The sequence below is a fragment of the Cantharellus anzutake genome (assembly GCF_015039405.1).
Source record: "Cantharellus anzutake strain C23 chromosome Unknown EI90scaffold_11, whole genome shotgun sequence".
In the NCBI taxonomy this organism is placed as follows: domain Eukaryota; kingdom Fungi; phylum Basidiomycota; class Agaricomycetes; order Cantharellales; family Hydnaceae; genus Cantharellus; species Cantharellus anzutake.
Window position 1 is genome coordinate 1,259,063 of NW_024066961.1, and position 17,633 is coordinate 1,276,695.

At 49.4% G+C, this 17,633-nt stretch overlaps 6 protein-coding genes across 6 annotated transcripts; 1 reads left to right on the forward strand and 5 right to left on the reverse strand.

The window, feature by feature from the left end:
• Positions 1-2,068: 2,068 nt before the first annotated feature.
• EI90DRAFT_192230 (uncharacterized protein) lies at positions 2,069-2,887 on the reverse strand. Its single transcript, XM_039052342.1, has one exon. The coding sequence runs from the start codon at positions 2,808-2,810 to the stop codon at positions 2,322-2,324; it is 489 nt and encodes a 162-aa protein (XP_038919381.1). The 5' UTR covers positions 2,811-2,887; the 3' UTR covers positions 2,069-2,321.
• Positions 2,888-3,174: 287 nt separating this feature from the next.
• On the reverse strand, positions 3,175-4,760 carry EI90DRAFT_192206 (uncharacterized protein). Its single transcript, XM_039052340.1, has 3 exons — positions 4,400-4,760; positions 3,505-4,247; positions 3,175-3,445 (listed from the first exon to the last, which is right to left on the reverse strand). The coding sequence occupies exons 1-3, from the start codon at positions 4,522-4,524 to the stop codon at positions 3,384-3,386; spliced, it is 930 nt and encodes a 309-aa protein (XP_038919382.1). The 5' UTR covers positions 4,525-4,760; the 3' UTR covers positions 3,175-3,383.
• Positions 4,521-5,840, reverse strand: EI90DRAFT_3119820 (uncharacterized protein; the record flags this gene model as incomplete). Its single annotated transcript, XM_039063250.1, has 2 exons — positions 4,521-4,973; positions 5,043-5,840. 2 exons carry the CDS (start codon positions 5,838-5,840, stop codon positions 4,521-4,523), a joined length of 1,251 nt encoding a protein of 416 aa, XP_038919383.1.
• A 2,082-nt stretch (positions 5,841-7,922) lies between these two features.
• EI90DRAFT_192441 (uncharacterized protein) lies at positions 7,923-8,758 on the forward strand. Its single transcript, XM_039052345.1, has 2 exons — positions 7,923-8,472; positions 8,533-8,758. Exons 1-2 carry the CDS (start codon positions 8,089-8,091, stop codon positions 8,572-8,574), a joined length of 426 nt encoding a protein of 141 aa, XP_038919384.1. The 5' UTR covers positions 7,923-8,088; the 3' UTR covers positions 8,575-8,758.
• Positions 8,759-11,224: 2,466 nt separating this feature from the next.
• On the reverse strand, positions 11,225-14,014 carry EI90DRAFT_3169918 (uncharacterized protein; the record flags this gene model as incomplete). Its single annotated transcript, XM_039066316.1, has 15 exons — positions 11,225-11,755; positions 11,817-11,865; positions 11,922-11,931; positions 11,991-12,042; positions 12,087-12,118; positions 12,171-12,260; positions 12,317-12,367; positions 12,391-12,497; positions 12,549-12,650; positions 12,706-12,846; positions 12,898-12,978; positions 13,128-13,438; positions 13,492-13,606; positions 13,659-13,705; positions 13,755-14,014. Coding segments are annotated over 15 exons (1,650 nt in total), but the record flags the coding sequence as incomplete, so codon positions are not given.
• An 863-nt stretch (positions 14,015-14,877) lies between these two features.
• EI90DRAFT_2911584 (arginase family-domain-containing protein) lies at positions 14,878-16,575 on the reverse strand (the record flags this gene model as incomplete). Its single annotated transcript, XM_039054427.1, has 8 exons — positions 14,878-14,999; positions 15,053-15,216; positions 15,267-15,437; positions 15,467-15,672; positions 15,725-15,754; positions 15,810-15,968; positions 16,020-16,067; positions 16,162-16,575. 8 exons carry the CDS (start codon positions 16,573-16,575, stop codon positions 14,878-14,880), a joined length of 1,314 nt encoding a protein of 437 aa, XP_038919386.1.
• Positions 16,576-17,633: the final 1,058 nt, after the last annotated feature.

Genomic DNA, 17,633 nt, shown 5'->3' on the forward strand with positions numbered 1-17,633 from the left:
AAACACATCACTAGTATTGGTACCGCTCATCCAGAATATATGACTGCATCTCCTTGAGTTTTATAAAACGTGGTGCTTTCGGTCGCGCCCAATGCGACAATACCGTCGGGATGAAACGAGGACAACCCATCATTGAAAGAAGATTTAGAAGAGGCGTCTGCAATAATGTTGGAATGTACATAGGGACCCTTCAGTTGTCATGCACTGATGACAGCTACACTCTCACCGGCAAACTAGGGTCTTACGGATCTGAACAAAATGCTGCGCTCGCGCCCAATCTCAAAAGTTAGCCCCACTCACTGAACTGAAGTTTGAAACCCGTCAGCAAGGTATTGTATCCCATTCTCATCCAGGTTAGTTGGGCGCACAGGCTAAGCAGATTATTCAATACACTCCATTCTGACCTCAATTCTAGGTTGGCCGGACGGGAAGGCAACACTAGGCTAGCCACGCGCACTTCTCCAAAAAGTCCCTGGCATGGCGTTTGGACTATGAATAATTGGGCCGATAGAATCGATGACACGCAGAATCTAGCGTAGCTAGAGGACGTCCAAAATTTGCAGATATGACTCAGGGAGGGGGCCATTTCAAATCAACAACAAATCCTACCTGCCCAGAGACCTCCGAGACATAAGCAAGGCCGGCGCACAATCTCCGGTGTCAAGATGCTGGCGTGTTTTGCGTGTGATATCCATCACCAGTAGACCAGAAGCATTCATTCCTGAGCTGCGCACTACATAAATAGTGTCCCTTGGGGAGATGATTATCATGGCAGATATGGACCTTCACGTGTCCAAGCCCCAGCACGTATCCATGCTCCATTCCATGCTGCGGGGAATGGATATCATGCGTACTTGCGAACTCTTCACGAGAAGACAAGCATCTTCTATACACTTCAACCCATCCGGGGCCTCCGTGGGTTGGTTGTGAGAGGTATCAAAACCAGAGACCCCTTGATCGGGGAACCTTAAGTTCGACTCGTAGTACATGTAATTATAAGTTGGAAGCTCTGATGCCCGGCCTTCGATGTTCCAAGGAATTGGTCGCTGAAGCAGCTCCTGACACAAAGATGGATAGTGGAAGGAAGACTAGCCAGTGACTGGATTTGAATTTAGAATCACTGTTCAAGTTCTTCGTTACATATTTCCGGTCGGTATTGAGTTCATTTTCTCATGAACTAACCGCACATGTCATGTTGAGTGGGTTGTGGATTGAAGGTGACCCGTCATGGGGACCATGTGGGTTGAGGGCGTGCGTTTGGCCGGGCCTTACATGTGAATGGTTGCGCTCACACACAATGAATCAACTAGTCATGTTTTTCCACGGTTGCAGGGAGTTGCTCGGAAGTCAACGAGGTTGACAAGCAGGGCGATGGGCTTGGGGAATTTTTGACTGCATATGTTACACATTGACTGATGGAGAATTATGCGAAGAAATGTCGGTTGTGTGAGCTGAGAAAAAAAATATACAACGGTGAAAGTAAAAGCAGCAATCATTGAAGTGGGAATTGATGAAGGGTAGGTGCGCGAGAGGAGAGGCCAGCGGTAGTACAGTCGGCCTTTTTCTTTTGAAAAGTGGTTGCATGTGAGGTCGAAGTGGATGGGCCAGCGATGAGAAGTAGGTAATGGTGTTTTTTCTGGAGCTGACGTGATGTTGATCTTCATGGGGGGAAGGAGAAGAAAAGGAAAAAAAATGGGGAGGACGCAAATTACGACCAAAACTTTGGTTAGGGGACGATGAACGTGAAAGCAAAGCGAATGCATCAAGTGCTACGGTAAGAGTAAGGTGGTGTGGAAAATTCGTGAAATGAGGAAAGCACATGCATCCCCCTACACGGATGGTCGCGCAGAGGTAATTTGTCATCGTGTTGTAAAAAAAAAGGATGAAAGCATAGAAAGATAGGACGGAGAGAGATGGTAATGAATAAGTTAGGTAGTAGCAGATAGGTCCAAATTTTGCTGCGCATCGTTACAATTCTTCGCTATCCGCGTCGCAAGCTGCAGCGCAGCCTCAACCATCGATATGATGGAGAGTTAGATGGTGTTAATTTAAGTATGTCTATGGGCGCAATATAAGGACGGCACAGAGTGAATTTATTACACCCTTTGGACAGCTCACCTCGGAAGAGCATACCATATCTAGCAATTCGTTGAGTAGGCATAATGGCAATATCCTGCAAACTAAGCTGCTTCTCCTTTCATCTCCACTCCCACGCCCACGGCCATTTGTTGGGCTCATCCGTCGTTTCGTAGAGGATTGTTTCTTCCTTGACTTCACTCCCTCCTGATCAACGCTCCCATTCGCACTCTGACTCGTCACTATCAAACTTGCCCTTCTCCATATTGACTCTTTCGCCCTCGAGGGCGAAGAAAAGGGATTTGCGCCGAAACCACAGCATGCCCATCTTCGCTCATACTACCTGTGCCGAAAGGCATCGGAGTCGGTTGTTCAGTCGCTTTTGGCTTTGTCGGAGTCGTTGCAGGTGAGGGGGAGGTAAGAGTAGAATGATATGCGTCACTCATCTCGATGTGGTTCGGAACGAGGACGCTCGAGAGAGACACCGTACGTACTGCGACACTATCGCTGCCACTGATCGCAGCAACCCCTATAAAGGGTGATGAAGGCGTGGGAGTACCAGGTGATGACGAGGCGGAGGAAGGACCGAATGGAAGAAAGGACGACAGCGATATCGTGGGTGATGGTGAGCCAGTATTTAAACTTGAGGACAGTGGTCTAGGAGGGGAAAGAACAGAGCCTGCGATACCACACCAAGGCAGTAAAGCCTGTTCGATTCGTTCAGATGCATCCATGAAGGCGTTAGCGACTCCCCACACAGATGCGTTTTTTCCATCCCGGATCTAGGAGGGAACAGAGGTTAACTACCCGTGAATCAGAGCAAAGTGAAGATTTGTTGGCTCACAGGAAGGCTTGGGACGCATCGATCAGACGGGGTAGGTGAAACAGTAAAAGGAAGAATGGGGACGAAGGATGAGCAGCCTGTTCACCAAAAGAAGGATACGATTCCGAAGAATCAGAGAGAAGGATTCTATCAACCATCGAGGTACCTTATAAGAGACACAAAACGGCTTACTGGTATCTGACTCGCCCTCGTCAAGTGCTCCAAGTAGCTCCTCTCCGTCCTCATGAGCTCCCTGATACAAAACATCACTTTCCTTGCCCTCGCCTGCATCCTACCCTCATCCTCTTCATCACCATCCCGGTTATCTTCGCCTCCAGCTTCCTGTACTCCCGTTGAATAGCCTCCACTTGACCCTCGCCTAATTGCAGAGTCATCCCGACAGGTTTCTTCCCCACCCCAACTCCAAGCAGTCTCTCTCCCAACGCTCTCGAAATGTCGTTCTAAAACTCTCAAAAACTCTAAATCATCCGACATCTCCGCAACCATAACAGACCATCTTCTCTGCAACGACAATTCTCTTCCCCCCTGCTCCCCCCTGTCCCTCCCCCTTCTCTCCCTCCCTTCGCCTCTCACTCCCTCCCTACTCGGTACATTCATAAATCTCATCGTTCCACTCCGAATGGAGAAACCACCGCGAAATGAGTCATCCTCCCCTTCCTCGAATTCACTCCCTCCCTCTCCTTCGTCCACTTCTATGCCGCCATCCTCATCTTCCTCAACGTTTCCACTACCTAACAAAAACATCCCACTCCGCTTATTGGCATTACCATTCCTACCTTCCCGTCGCTCCCACCTCTCTCCCTCGATTAATGATGGCATCCCAGTCAAACGCCGTTCCCTTCCTTTCCCGCGTGCGTCGGACTCGGGATGGCTAGGATCCCTATCCCAGTTATCCTCATTTGCGTCCACATCCCCAAACAACTCACTCAACGTAATGAATGTTGATTGGGGTGATATTTCGGGTAGAAGAGGTGAGTGGAGGTGGGTTATGTGTGTAGTGGAATGGACAGGGTCGGCGGCATGAGCAGAAGCGGGAAAGGCGCTGAGAATTTTCTTGGATAATTTTCGGCGAATGGCGTGAAGGTGTGAGCGAGTGATGACAGCGGTGGAAGAAGGAACAGGTGTTCCAGGGCACGATCTTGTCGACGACGGTAAGGGGGTTGGGAGAGATGATGATGACCTGGTTGAACCCGACGACATAAGGGCACGATCCCGAGCATGAGCGGACACGGTCATCGTCGGGGGGTTCATCGACGAAGGCTTTGAATTCCACATAGGCCTAAACACTACCGAGGAAGGCCTAGAGGTCGTCTCGATCGTCATTGCTCTTCGACTTGAGAAAGCCAAGATGGAAAATGAAACAAAAATACGTTACCATTTTCCCCAATATAAGATTTTTTTTAAAGAGAAGGTGGGGAAGGAAGTGCCAGCCCCCTGATCAGTACGAAACCAATATGAAAGAGTAGAAAAAAAACTCACCGCTCAAATGGCGTCGAACCCAACACCTCCCTAACAAAACTCCCACAGTTCCGATTACTCGACCGTCTAGTCACCTTGCCAACATCAACATCCCTCCGCTGACCGTTCCGGGCGCCTGCACTCATAGTCCTTTAGCATAAACACCAATACTACGGCCGCCCCCCGAATGTTCATCTACATGTCTCCGCGACGCAATTGAGGGAGGTGCCAAAAAGTCCACCACAGAGCTGAATGTACCAGTGGATCCTGGACGCACGCCAGTGCTAGTAGTGCTTCTTGCAGTCGCAGTCGTGGTCGCAGTCGTAGCAGAAACAGGGGGAGGCAGAAGAGAAACGCTATTAGCAGCAGAGACATGCCCTTTCATCCACTTCATGCCTCTATGTGAAGTTTCGTCTGAGAGCGCCCGATGATGATGTAAACGAGATCGTTGCGAGTGATGACGTCGTTGATGCGGGCGATGGTGGTGGCGTCGAGGAGGCGGATGTGGAGGAAGCCCAAACCAGCTGTGGTCTCCCTCAGCGACCCTGTTGTTGTCGTCGTCGACGTAGAGGATATCCGTGGGTGGTCTCCCGATCTGTCATCTTCCCAGAAACCGCCCTTAAATAAGGACAAAGGTGCGATAATGGAGGTGATCGGGCTGAACCCTGATCATTTGCTTCCTGTTGAAGTCAGGCGGAGGTGGTTCCGAGAGTCCCTGTTGTGCTTCCTGTGAGGTTCGTAGCGCTGCTGCTGGTAGTGATGGTCGTGAGGTCATTCGCATCCAAGACACCGAAGACTCCGGTGAAGAAAACCCCTCCGACGAATGAGTCCTTGACACTGCCGGCGGACGCACCGACGAGGACGACACACTCGTACCATTGCTGACTCCTGCATCAGAGGGTCCACCGATCGCAGATGTTGTACTGTCAGCAATGGTGGCGAAGGTCCGATCCGGCGCCACCGGTGAGAGCGGGGTTACGGACGGTTGATTCGATTGAATTGGCGATGCTGGTGTCCTTATCGGTGGCGGTCCTGGCGTTGCTGACGGCATTATCAATGAGTCAGCAGCATGTGTTAAAGGCTGATGACTGTTAGCTGGAACAGTCGGCAGAGATGGGTTGGGGTGGTGTGATGTCACAGTTGCACCGATAGATACCGTCGTCGTCCTCGCCACCGCAGTAGCAATAGCAGGAGCAGGAGTAAGATCAGGAGTGGTGGTCACAGAATTGGCGGCACCAGACGATTCATCCCGGCGTTTTAGAGATCTCGACAAAGAAGTTCGCTTCCAGAATGACCCCACACGCGATATCTCTACCCCGCCCGTCAAACATGGATAGTCCACTCCAGTAGACATGGATGAAAGCGATTGTTGATGTTTAGTCGAAGTATTTGGTCTTGATCCCGATGCAGACTCAGTACTGGCACCAGAGGTCACTTCCAATAGAGGCATCGTCGGACTCATGGTTGTGTGCTAGACGGCGACTTGGAGTCCAAACCCGCAACGCGAGTACCTTTCGCCCTTCCATCTTTACTATCCTTACTCTCCTTGATCGTGGATCGTCTTCGACCACTGGAAGAAACCCACCTCACCAACCGCACTACACCTTTAAATTCCAAGTTCCGTGTCGTCGTCGTTGTACGATTAGAAGTATGGCTGGGACTCATGTCTACCAATTCCTCTCATCACCTTTCACACCCTCGTCATCGAAAGGTTTATCATCTGACGGTGGAATGCTGGGCTTGGTAGTGCTGTTCGTAATAATTGAAGGATGAGCTTCTTTCGTATCGCCAGTTTTGGTACTAGTGCAATGGGGGGGAGAAAGTATTGATGAAGATGGTGATGCACAGACCGGAAGAGTTTCATGCGGACGAGGACGAGGCGCGATTGTGGTAGTGGATGAGGTGGTGGTGGTTACCGTTGCAAAAACCATATTTAGCAATCTGCTCATTCGTTGAAAGACTCGCCAACTATCGTAGTATCTGCGGAGGTCGAACGATCATCCTCAAATGAAGCTCAGTAAGTCACGACGTACGTCAATCGTTAGCGCCAGCGCTTCGCGCAACGCTCCGTCAGTAATCGAATCACTGTTGAAAACGTGCAACACGTCGAAGTTCTTCGTGCTATCCCTTCGAGCGTCGGTAAGGTATTGTTGCTGTTGCGAAGCGCCAATCTTGTACCGCTGTAATTTTCAGCTAAGAGCACAACCACACACCGACACACCGACGCGCTACAGCCAGAGTAAGCGTTGGCTGCTGGTTGCGGGGTTGCATTATGTGCCGTACTCACATGTCCCTATTTGCAAATGAAGGCCAGCCCACTCCGGTGCTGGAGCAACGTCACAAGTAGGATAGCGAGCAAGTGGGAAGTAACGTGGGAGTTGAAGAAATGCTGTCCTCGCTATGAAAACACGCGAGTAGGGTTAGGGCTGATTGCCTGTTGTAATCCCACCTCGAACGGCGTGTTTGGTGATGATCGAACCACCAAGCGTTCGTTTGCCTAATTTATGTATCCGAACTCGAACTCAACGCCGAGATCAAACAAGCAAACAGATAAGGCCCCCCAGTTCTAGCCCCTTGTCTCCTTGCACACTCAAGCCAATCCAAGTCCCAACAACACCAGATCGGAGTGGTACGAAAACAGCGAGGGAGGAAGAAGCAGCGCGAGTTACATGAAAAGAATTCCAGTGGGTCGGTAAACAATTTCCAGCGAACGCAGCAATACATAATCATATAATCGCATCATACATAATACAATATTGGCACTTTTCTTTTTGGCAACTGAACGTCAAATGCAGAATTTCAAATACACGTTTTCTTCCCTGACATCCTCTGAATGACGCGATCCTCCAGCGCTCGTCGAACCAAACAGCCGCGAACGCATTGGTTCTGTGCGTTAACCAGCCACCTGACACCAAATCTCACGCAACGGCTGACCATCCCCATCGGCAAACAACCGGGCATCCACCTTCGTTGCCACTATTTATTGCCTGTCGGCTTCGGCTTGAAATTGCCCTAAAAGGAAGTCAAATCTGGAACACTTATACAGCTGGCACACGGCAGGCGGCTTCCTCTTCTGGGGAAGCCAGCCGTCACTCGCACGCCGTTGACCGTGCGCGCTCCTTCCATCTGACTATAAGGCAAGGGATCTGGCCCTGCCGACCGTAATCATGACGACAATTGTAATTTGTAAGTCATACAATTGCATTGCTCTGCCGCCTGCGAAGAACAATGTTGATCGCGTCTTGGCAACGTGTACCACATTCACCTTAGCTAGCGGCTCCCAAATCATCATCATGGAGCCAGTGTCGGGCCCTGCAACACTCCATATGTGCACTGCAACCTCAATTTTAGCAAGGGGTACAAATTCTCGGCTTAAATAAAGTGTATAAACTCTCATAAGCTCACCACCTGTATCGTCCATGCGTGCGCACCCGCGGTCACAACGGTGGTGAGCACCATGGATACCTACATGCATATTAACATGATATTCGTTACCATGCTATCCTTGCTATGCATAATGCCTCCGAGGTCATATAGTAGAGGATTCTTTCGGCCCTCCCCCTGGTACTTCTTCTAGCTCTCCCGATCTGCTCCCGTTCCCGAGGCCTTCTTCAGCACCCGCTCAATGACCGTTCAGGAACAACCACTTAGCAATCTCGCCAATTCGGCACAACATCGGTACGGCTATATGCGCAAAGCAGAGCACAGCTATGCTTCGCCGGCGCCTATACCCTTTCATCCTGGCTTATATGATATTATGCACAACGTGTTATTGTACAAGTTTGTTACCCCTCACCAGCTGCAGCCGCATGCAACGTATCTCCGCCGGCCGCGCCACATCCGCGTGCGGGAAGAGGGGAAGTTACAATATATGCATGTTCAATGGCGAAGAGGAGGTGATGACTCTATGTGAGAAGCCAGCCGCCCAGGGCTCACAGTGTACGATCGACCGCAATACAGCGCAATGCGGCGAGCGTATTCCGGCTTACTCATGGTGTTCGCCAGCAGCTGCTGCTCACTCAGTAGTACTCCACGGCTACCCATGGGCTGAACCACAGGAGGACAAAATGTTGTACGAAGCCGACCAACTGCCGGTAAGTAAGGGTATATACTTCCTGAATTCATATGTAATAACATCTGTCCAACCAAAAAAGCGCACAGGTCGGTCATCCAATACATTGCCAGCAGCTGGCTAGTGCGAGCGCCCAAGAGAGGCTGGTCACCTGCTTACGAGCGCCCAATGGTCAGGCGTGATTCTGATATATGTGGATCAGCTTAGAGACCCTAGCACCTCATGTCCGCCGGACATGCCGTATATGTGCACCTCATGCATTTCAATCTCCGTAAAATCCACTGCGCTTTCCTATCATCCACAATGCTCGTAACCCGAGTGTATCAGGTTTCTGACACGCCGCACCCGGGCTCGAGGGCCATGAGCTTACACTTCTAGTTACTGATTTCATAGTTTATAAGGTGTTCCCGGATCTCCTGGTCGGAAAGGGAAACGGTCTCTCGCATACACTAGCTTAGCTATGCATCCTCCGCATCTGTATCCGTGCAGCGTATGAACTCGAATACTGCAGCCGGAAATTATAGAGGCACAGTTGTATACTCCCCAGTTGTGCAATGGTTACAATACGCACAACATGATCTGACCACTTGGCGCCGGAACGAATGTGTGTGGAACCCATTCAGGATAATCTTGGGACTCATATTGGCGGTGTGCCCAACGCGTGCTACCATAACACAGTACGCTGGTAAGCCGCAATTATTGAGCGGATAGATGTCTCCGGCATTCCTTTGTGCCCAAAGCAACTCAGGCTGAAGTTGTATCTTTGCACCCGGGATCCGCCAAAGCTAGCTTCGTCTTCTGGCTATGCAGAACCCAACTTCCACTGGTAAGCCGCAATTATCGAGCGGATAGACATCTCCAGCATCCCTTTGTGCCCAGAGCAACTCAGGCTGAAGGGGATCTGCCAAAGCTAGCTTCGTCTTCTGGCTATACAGAACTCAACTTTCACCCCTCAAGTCTTCAATATCATAGAGTCGCTAATGTAATGAGTCGTCTTCTCGAAGCTTTCCGCCTCGTCGAGATCCACATGAACATTCGACTATATACAATAGCTGTCTGCCGACTCCGATCCCAGTTCTGACATTGCTTCCGATAGCTGACAATCTAGTGGTACCCCAACTGCACCACCTAGCTGGGCTTCCGCGTACACAGTTTATTTGACGCTGGAGCTAGAACCTCTAGGCTCAGTGTCTGGGCTCGGTCCATACTGGCAAACCAAGTTTGATCCCTGTGTCAGATAGTCTCTGGGGAGAATCGTCATGCCCGACTGCCGCAGCTAGTAATAGTCGTGGTATGATAACATGGTATGAAGGCCATTCTCATTTCGGTCCCGAATGTGTAATCGTAGGGGCCTCAGGAGAGTTGTGCAGCCAGAAAACTGGTAAATAGCAGTTGCAGGCAGTAATTTAAGCCTTGATGGATTAACCATCTTGATCCAGAAATACGGAAGAGTAGGGCCCCTCCCCCTCCCCAACTAAAACAGGACATTTATTGCAGAAGCCGCGCAAGGTCGAAAGAAAAAAAAGCACAAGTAATTTCAATTAGGGCGTTGTCGTCATTGTCACCTATCTCTGTCGCCGTGTTCGCCTTCAGACCGTTCGAACTCCTGATGAAGCACTGATGCGGAGGTGGTGGTGTACTGTCGATTGGAGCCCTTGCAAAAGATCCTCGGAGTTTGAAGGTCTCATTCAAGCTCAAGAGTAAACGTTCAGTTGCGAAAGAGTTATAAGGCATCCAGTAATGCCTTGGATGTCATTCCTCTCGCCAGTCGAAACTTGCTAAAAAGCATGATTGTCGCGTGGTATGCGTCTCCTGGACCTCTGGGACAGGTCTAACCGGCGCTCGTCACCAGGCTCACAGTTACTCATGTCCAGCACCACCGAAGTGAACGAATAAATTGACTGATTCGAAACCCTGCCTTGCACGAAAGTGTGAAGGATACTGGTATGGACGTCCAATCTAGAGGTCTAGTCGGTTCTACTTGGCAAGCCATTCTCGTCAAAAGAGAAAACATAAGGGAATGTTGAACAAGCGCACACCCAAGTCAGGTAGAGAAAATTGTTTGGCCAGCGCTGGGTAGGTACTCATGGTCTTGCTGAACTATACTGACTACCAAGCAAATTAGCGACGCGTCTGGTTCCGGAGACGCTTCCACGATTTGACGCTTTCTTGGGTGCATTGTCATAGCTGTCCATGTTCCAGCAGGATTCTGGTGATATTTTACCCTTCTATTCCGTAGTTGGGCGGCAACTTTTGACTAGAGGGACGATCCGTTATTGATGGTACGAATGTTGGTGGGATAGCTGAGATTCATGCTACTCACCTAATCGAGAACTGTGATACATTTCCGAACATCTGTAAGTGGTGACTCGCTAATGGAGCAGGATCTGCATACTACTTCGGAGGACGGGTACACTCAGATCGGACTGATCTTTTATTTCTCGCCTTATTTATTCCCAACACCCTGTCCTTGGCGCTCTCAGGAGCAGCCTGAAGTTTGCAGGCTAAGTATCCAAAACAAAAGTAAACATGGTCATAAGTAACTCACACCGCAACCGAGCACACTACAACTACCGCCAAAAGAGAGTGGCAGCATAGTTCATATGACAACTCTTACCAAAGTCATGCCGGGCAACGTTGCCGCCGCGTTCAACCGATCCTAAGTTTGGGAACAGCATACACCCCAGTAGGCTGCCCAAGATTGGGGCATACCAGAGGTCCTCAACTGAAGTGTCGGGGTGTGGACGAGCTGTACTGCTGTTACCTAGAAGGCTAACACTCAATCGTTCCCTTTCTTCGAGCCCATACCAGATATTCCGCCTAGTGCAGCTCTCATAAATCAACTGTCGCGTCAGAATTGACTTTTTTGACACCCCATGCTGAGGGATCCGTGTAGCGCCAGTATCGGGTCTCAAGTGCAGGGGCAACGAGCTGAGAAGCGGACGGGTCGAGATAAATAGACAACCACAGGAGCTCATGAATGTGACATTAATATCAGAACCAGACCACACAATCCTCGATAGTCTTAATTAAGAGAATATACCGCAGAAAAAAGCTTGGAACCAGATCCTTAGTCCGATCCCCTGGCATGATCAAGCTTGCTTTAGCTTGAAAGACTGTGCAAATTGATGGAATGTGAAATTAGTTGCGAGGACACGATCTGTGCAAGGTCGAGGTGTATCCGTACCTTCTTGAAATGTCGCCGGTCTGCTTCGTTCCGAATGAAGCGCGTCATGCGTTCGAGATCATGCCACAAGAAAGAGCTAATGACAATAACCATGACAGGAATGGCAATAATCCAGAAGCTATAACATTTCGTTAGCAAGTCTGGATCGTAAGTAGTCGGCACTTAGAGACGCCTAACACGATATCGGTGTGCCGTGATGAATAGACCACATGTTCTCAAAGTTCATTCCTAGAAAACCCATGCTAACTCGGTTGAGATCAAAGACTAAAGATAGCCAGACATACCGAAGTAGCCCTGGAGCAACCATGAAGAATTAGCTTCCGAAGTGCAATCGAATGCAAAACTGGTCTCACAGTGAGGAAGGTCAATGGAAAGAAGATAACTGTTGCGATGCTCAATCGTCGCCTGGAGATATAATTAGTAAGTGTACAGATCGGTGCAGCAGAAACCACATGGTCTCGTTAGTTTGGTACGAGATCGTCTGAGAACAACATGAGATGGAAATTCTCAAACATTGCCCAAAGTACACGTACGTTGAACGTAAAATTGATTAAATTTTCTGCGATACTGGAGAACGTATCGAGGGAGCTGAGGATATATTCCGTATGATCCAAGACGTCAGCCTGATCAAGAGACGCCAAGTTGAGAGGGTTTTCAAGACGGAACAAAGCGTCCGCACCAAGTATATCTTAGCTTGATGTGTCATGAACCCTTTTACCCCGATAGTTCGCTCTTCGGTGCGGCAGAGGAGACGAGCGCCTGACACCTGGCAAGATCGTATCTTCTAAGTCCATACACCAAACTCCTCAACGGAGTTAAGGTCCTCTTATGCAGCGTGATGTCGCCACTGAGGATGTGGACTGCAAGACAAATCAGTTCGAAAACTAAGTAGATAACAAACAGGTGCCCACGTTGCCTAACCGACATCATCTTTGGCTTGATAAGAATCTGACGCTCGAGAGACAGAATCTTATCGTGGTAACAATCGATAACTCGCAATGCATCATCCACAACTTTATTGACAGATTGGATCTTGGTGCTATCAAAGCGATAAAAAATGAAACTTACTATAATCTAGGATTGCTTGCAGCAACAAAGATGGGTCTGCGGACGCCCGCAAGATAGTATGCGGCTCCCGCAGGCGGTTAACGATTGGTGTGGCAAACATGCGGGACGTAGCATCCTTTCTGTAGATCGAGATAACAGTGCCTAAAGATCGAGAAATTGTTTGCGTGTGTCTGCCGTTGAACAACTACTTACCATCACGCAGAAGGAAAAGGTAAAGGTTCCGGATCTCGACGTTTATTCGAGCATCTTTCTTCAACTCATTGACAAAGGCCTCTTTGCGAGCCACTTTTTCCTAATGAAGCAACGGACGTTCATATTCATGGGTCAGACGGTGAGCAGGTGAGAACGGACTCTGTAAAACGAAGCTGTAGTCTTCTTCAGGGGATTTGGATTCGGTCGAGCGGGAGGCGGAGCTTGTGCACTCGACGCCGCAACATGTGGCATAGTGATATCCTCGAAAAGGTGGCCTATGTCTTCGATCGGGAGTGCACATCTCATCAGAATTGTCGTCATCGTGGGCCGTCCGTTTGGACGGTTTGGGGGTGCTCGACTTCGAGTTAAACCAATGCCATGACTTGGACTTCCTGTTCTCAGCAGTCGCTGGGGGAGGCAGGCTTGAGGAACTCCACGTGAGTTGCTGGGAATACGGGAGGATGTTATTTTATCATCAACAATGACACCATTGTCTTGCAGAGGGTGATGATGATGTTTGTCCTTCCTCCCGTGATTTTTCCTTTGGGTTCATCGTCCGGCCCCTCTGCGTCCGAGTCCTTATGCTTTTTGGACTCCCCCAATGTGTGGCAAAGGGTGGATATGAACAGGTGCTTGACGTAGTAATCGGCCTTCGACAAGGTCGTGCGTCGAGTATGAAGGACATCCTCGACAGAAAGGGGATGCAAGTCTTGTTCAAACATGGGCCTTAAGTCCATTTCCCGAGAAAAAATCAGACTGACCGTATTGCAATGCTAAGGCGCTAATCACATCCCATGAAATACCCATGCTGCGCAATGTTATAAGACAGGATAGAGGGAGCAAAGTAAGGAACGAACACATTGATCCATCTAACCTTAGCCCATACTGGTCTGACAGATGTTTTGGAATCCTCCAGGAAATGAATCAAGCTCTCGTTGGTAGCTCGTTGGAAACTGGCGTGTGCCCCCCCATAATCGATGACTTGAATTAAGCATTCCTCATGGATATTGGAGTATTGCTCAACAGTTGATGGCCTTCGCGGGTCTACGCCAGGTTCTGCTCCAGGGGCACGAACAGACTGGAAGTAACAAATAAACGATGAGGCCTGTAGCTCTCGACGTGTATGACACACACCGCTTGCATTCTGTTGAGATGCATGACCTTCAAGGCAGAATTACGGAATCTGCTAGCACCAGGCCCAGGGGTCAGGAGGCTGGTTAGAGGTGGTCTCTCATATTTTTCCTTATAGTCATCGGGATTGTCAGACGGCACTAATCTCGACCGTCTAGAGCTTGAAGGATGGGCAGCTGGCTTGTGAGCGTCATCTGTTGGCGGAACGTCAACTGGAGATGAAGGGCCAATATTCTGATCGTCGCCTGTGAAACACGTGCGCAGAGTCAATATCTGAACACCTGAGAAGCTCAGCATCGCACCAGACGTAATCGACCCGCTTTGAGTATGCTCAGATTCACTGAAAGGAATTATGAGCTACCAGGGAGTATGCCACCTGGTATTAGGCGCCCACCTCGGCATCTCGAAGGACTGTTGGCATGCAGCAGGATTGGTAGAAGCGAAGAACCGTTGCAGTTTCCATTTTGGGTTCACTTCAACGTCGCCGTTGGCCGCTTCCAGGCACGAATTGATTTGTAACTTACATAATCGAAGCCACGACGTGTGCACCCCAGACATGACTAAAACCTGACACCACAACCCTCCGTCATCCTGACCATAAGTACCAACCAGACAATTGACCAGATGCGTCGGGAAAGCTGCACTACCACGTGGGGGTAATAAAATAGAATACAACAACAACGTGACTATCACACAGCTCATCCGTATTCTCAAAAGCGATACTTGGACAGTGATCATCATCCCTGAACGGAACCCTCAAGCATTTGTACGGTATCCGACCCCGATGGCCAATTGTGTATATATGCTTTCCCATTTGGAAGGAAAGCAAACAAACCCAGAAAAGACACTTTATATGCCAGAACCTTTCTTCAGGCGCAATGAACTCTTGAAACCTTTTGGTGGAGTGTCAGCGATAAACATTGACAGAAATTCATGTACTATGCCCGCAGCGACCAGGCCTGTCGTCTCCGCTGTACCACAGGCATCAGAATGTCACCGATTTCGGAGCAACAGCCGTACGCACCGTTCGTATCGTAAGCTGGAGCAACCTCAACAATGTCCATGCCGACAAAATTCAAACCCGCCAATCCTCGAAGAATACCGTTCAATTCACGTGGAGTCCATCCAGCAGGCTCAGGAGTGCCAGTTGCTGGTGCCGCTACGGGATCAATGACGTCGATATCCAAACTAGCACGTTGGGGTGAATCTTGGAAAATGGATCATGTATGATGACGAACCTAAGATAGATGGGCCCATCCCCAACGTGGTCACGAATGAGTTTAGCGATGCCTGCGGGACCAATATCGTCTATATCATCCGTCGTGATGATTGCGAAACCGACTTCTTCATCATTCACTAAATCATCGATATCCTGTAAGGTTTGAAAGGGTAAGAGATCGATGTTAGTGCTTTAAATAGCGTTGGGCGTGCCGTTAACTTGCACCGAATGCCAGCGTGCACACATGTCCCTTTGGCAAGCAAGCCCTGATACGAAGCAGTCCAGAAAAATGTTCCATGAGTGATGAGAGAATCTTCGCTGTTTCCGTAATATCCTTGAGCTGGCCAAGTATCCAAATGACTATCAAAGTGTATGACGGTGATCCGCCCATAGACTTTGTGAAGGGATTGAAGAATTGGAAGGACCTTGGGAAGGTTTTCTAGTGGACTTCATTGGGGTAGAAGTGCGGGGACTCACGACAGCATGATCTCCACCAAGAGTCACAATCTAATAATTATATTGGAATCTATCCAGGATATGACAGAATATCATACAAACTCACCCGAGGGTGGTCCTTGCCATCAATAGAAAGTCTCTTCGTAACACAAGAGGACCTGATCGACTCAGTACATGGATTGGCGACTGGACGCGCAAGTAGTGTTGAATATGCAGCTGCCATTTGCGCCACTGCGATCGAGTTGTCGAAGGGGGAGATGGGAACCTGACAAATTGTGTAAGAGCTCCATCGCCCATACAAGAAACACAGGCTCACATCTCCACAATCTAGCACTGTAGTGTCATTCGTTGAATATGGCGAAGCCTACGTACCGTTCATCAGCATGACAACGACGACAAAATTCAGTGCTCACACCCATCGATTTTCGAACAAAGTGGGATCATGGTATCGCACTTACTTCCCAGGCGAGGCTATATCCTCTCTCACGTCTTAACCTCCTGCTTCCACTCCGTATTCCATGTGGTCCAAACCGAGCGCCAGGTCGATACGAAACGGACGTATCAAAAGGCATTCCCAGAATGGCGATATCGAATAGGTTCTTCTCTGAGCCTATATCATCCAAACAACGAATATACGGGAGATGTGCAAATGATAATGGTCCGCTGAAGGGCAGATCTACTTGAGGACCGAACTTAAAGGCGTATTCTTCCTCGCTACGAGACGGCTCGACTGGTGAAGATGTAAACACTTCTTCAGTCCAGATACGAGGCTTATCCACTTGAACATGGTCATGAGTCTCGTGCTCAAGGTGTCCAAATACTAGGATTGCTGAGACTAGCGAAGCAATAAGGGGAGTCCAAAATCGTAACATCAATGAGAACAGAATGGAACGCGCGCAATGCCGTATTATTATCGGCGATCAACAACACGATGTTGTGTATGTTTTCTGGTCGAGTGTCGCTAAGTCCGCCTTCACCGTGCGTCCTTCGGCGTTGAGACGCAGATGTAGCCAAAAAGTCTTCGCTAGGTACCATCGATCAGTCCCAGTCCCCGGACACCACACACTAGCACACACTCCGGCTGCTGGGAGCGACAACAGGCGGCCACCATTGCTTTGGTTCACATATGCGTTTAATTAAGCATCGCAGAGGACAAGAATCATTATGCAACAGTCTCCCGCCCGACATCCCACGTAGAACAATGGCCCAGACCATGACAAACGAAAAACGACGCAAATACATCTATATATTATTACGAAGTCATAGAGGCTGGAGTCCTGCCTAGCAAATACAGAGCAATCGGGGGACAAGAGGGATGGCGTGTTCAAGTGCGGGGCGACCCCTACTTCTGTTCTGCTCTCTAGTGCTTTGTCCTCATGGCCATTTGGGTCATTCCGTTCTTCAAGCGCGGGCAACGAAATCCGATCATCGCACACCAACTGACCAACTGGATGCCCCATATCTCCCTATCTTATTTGGCTACTGTTGATTTTCCCATTATATCCAGTCATACCTTGGCCACTCGAATCATGATGAGGAGAATGACTCTACGATCTCTTCCCTTGGAAGTCATGGCTTCCCTCTACTTGGCATACATCAATATACATGATTATGTCTCAAATAGGGACTACGTTGGTGTCCGTCGGGGCAGCGTGTACGGTGCCCTCATTCATATCTATGGCGACACTTCTGTGTGAGAATCCATCGTCTTCATCTCAATCCAGCTTCGCTCTCAACCCAAGATTATTCACATACAGGGGGAGACCACACCACCACTGACGGTGCGAGCTTATACAACGCAAGGGTACTCACTCTTCCACGATGACTCAGCCCTTCCTCCTCCTCACCCCTGCTACGGTCCTCAGCACTTGTGAATTGATGCTTCGATTCCTGCATGATGGTAACAGATCCCCCCTGAGAAAAAGGCATG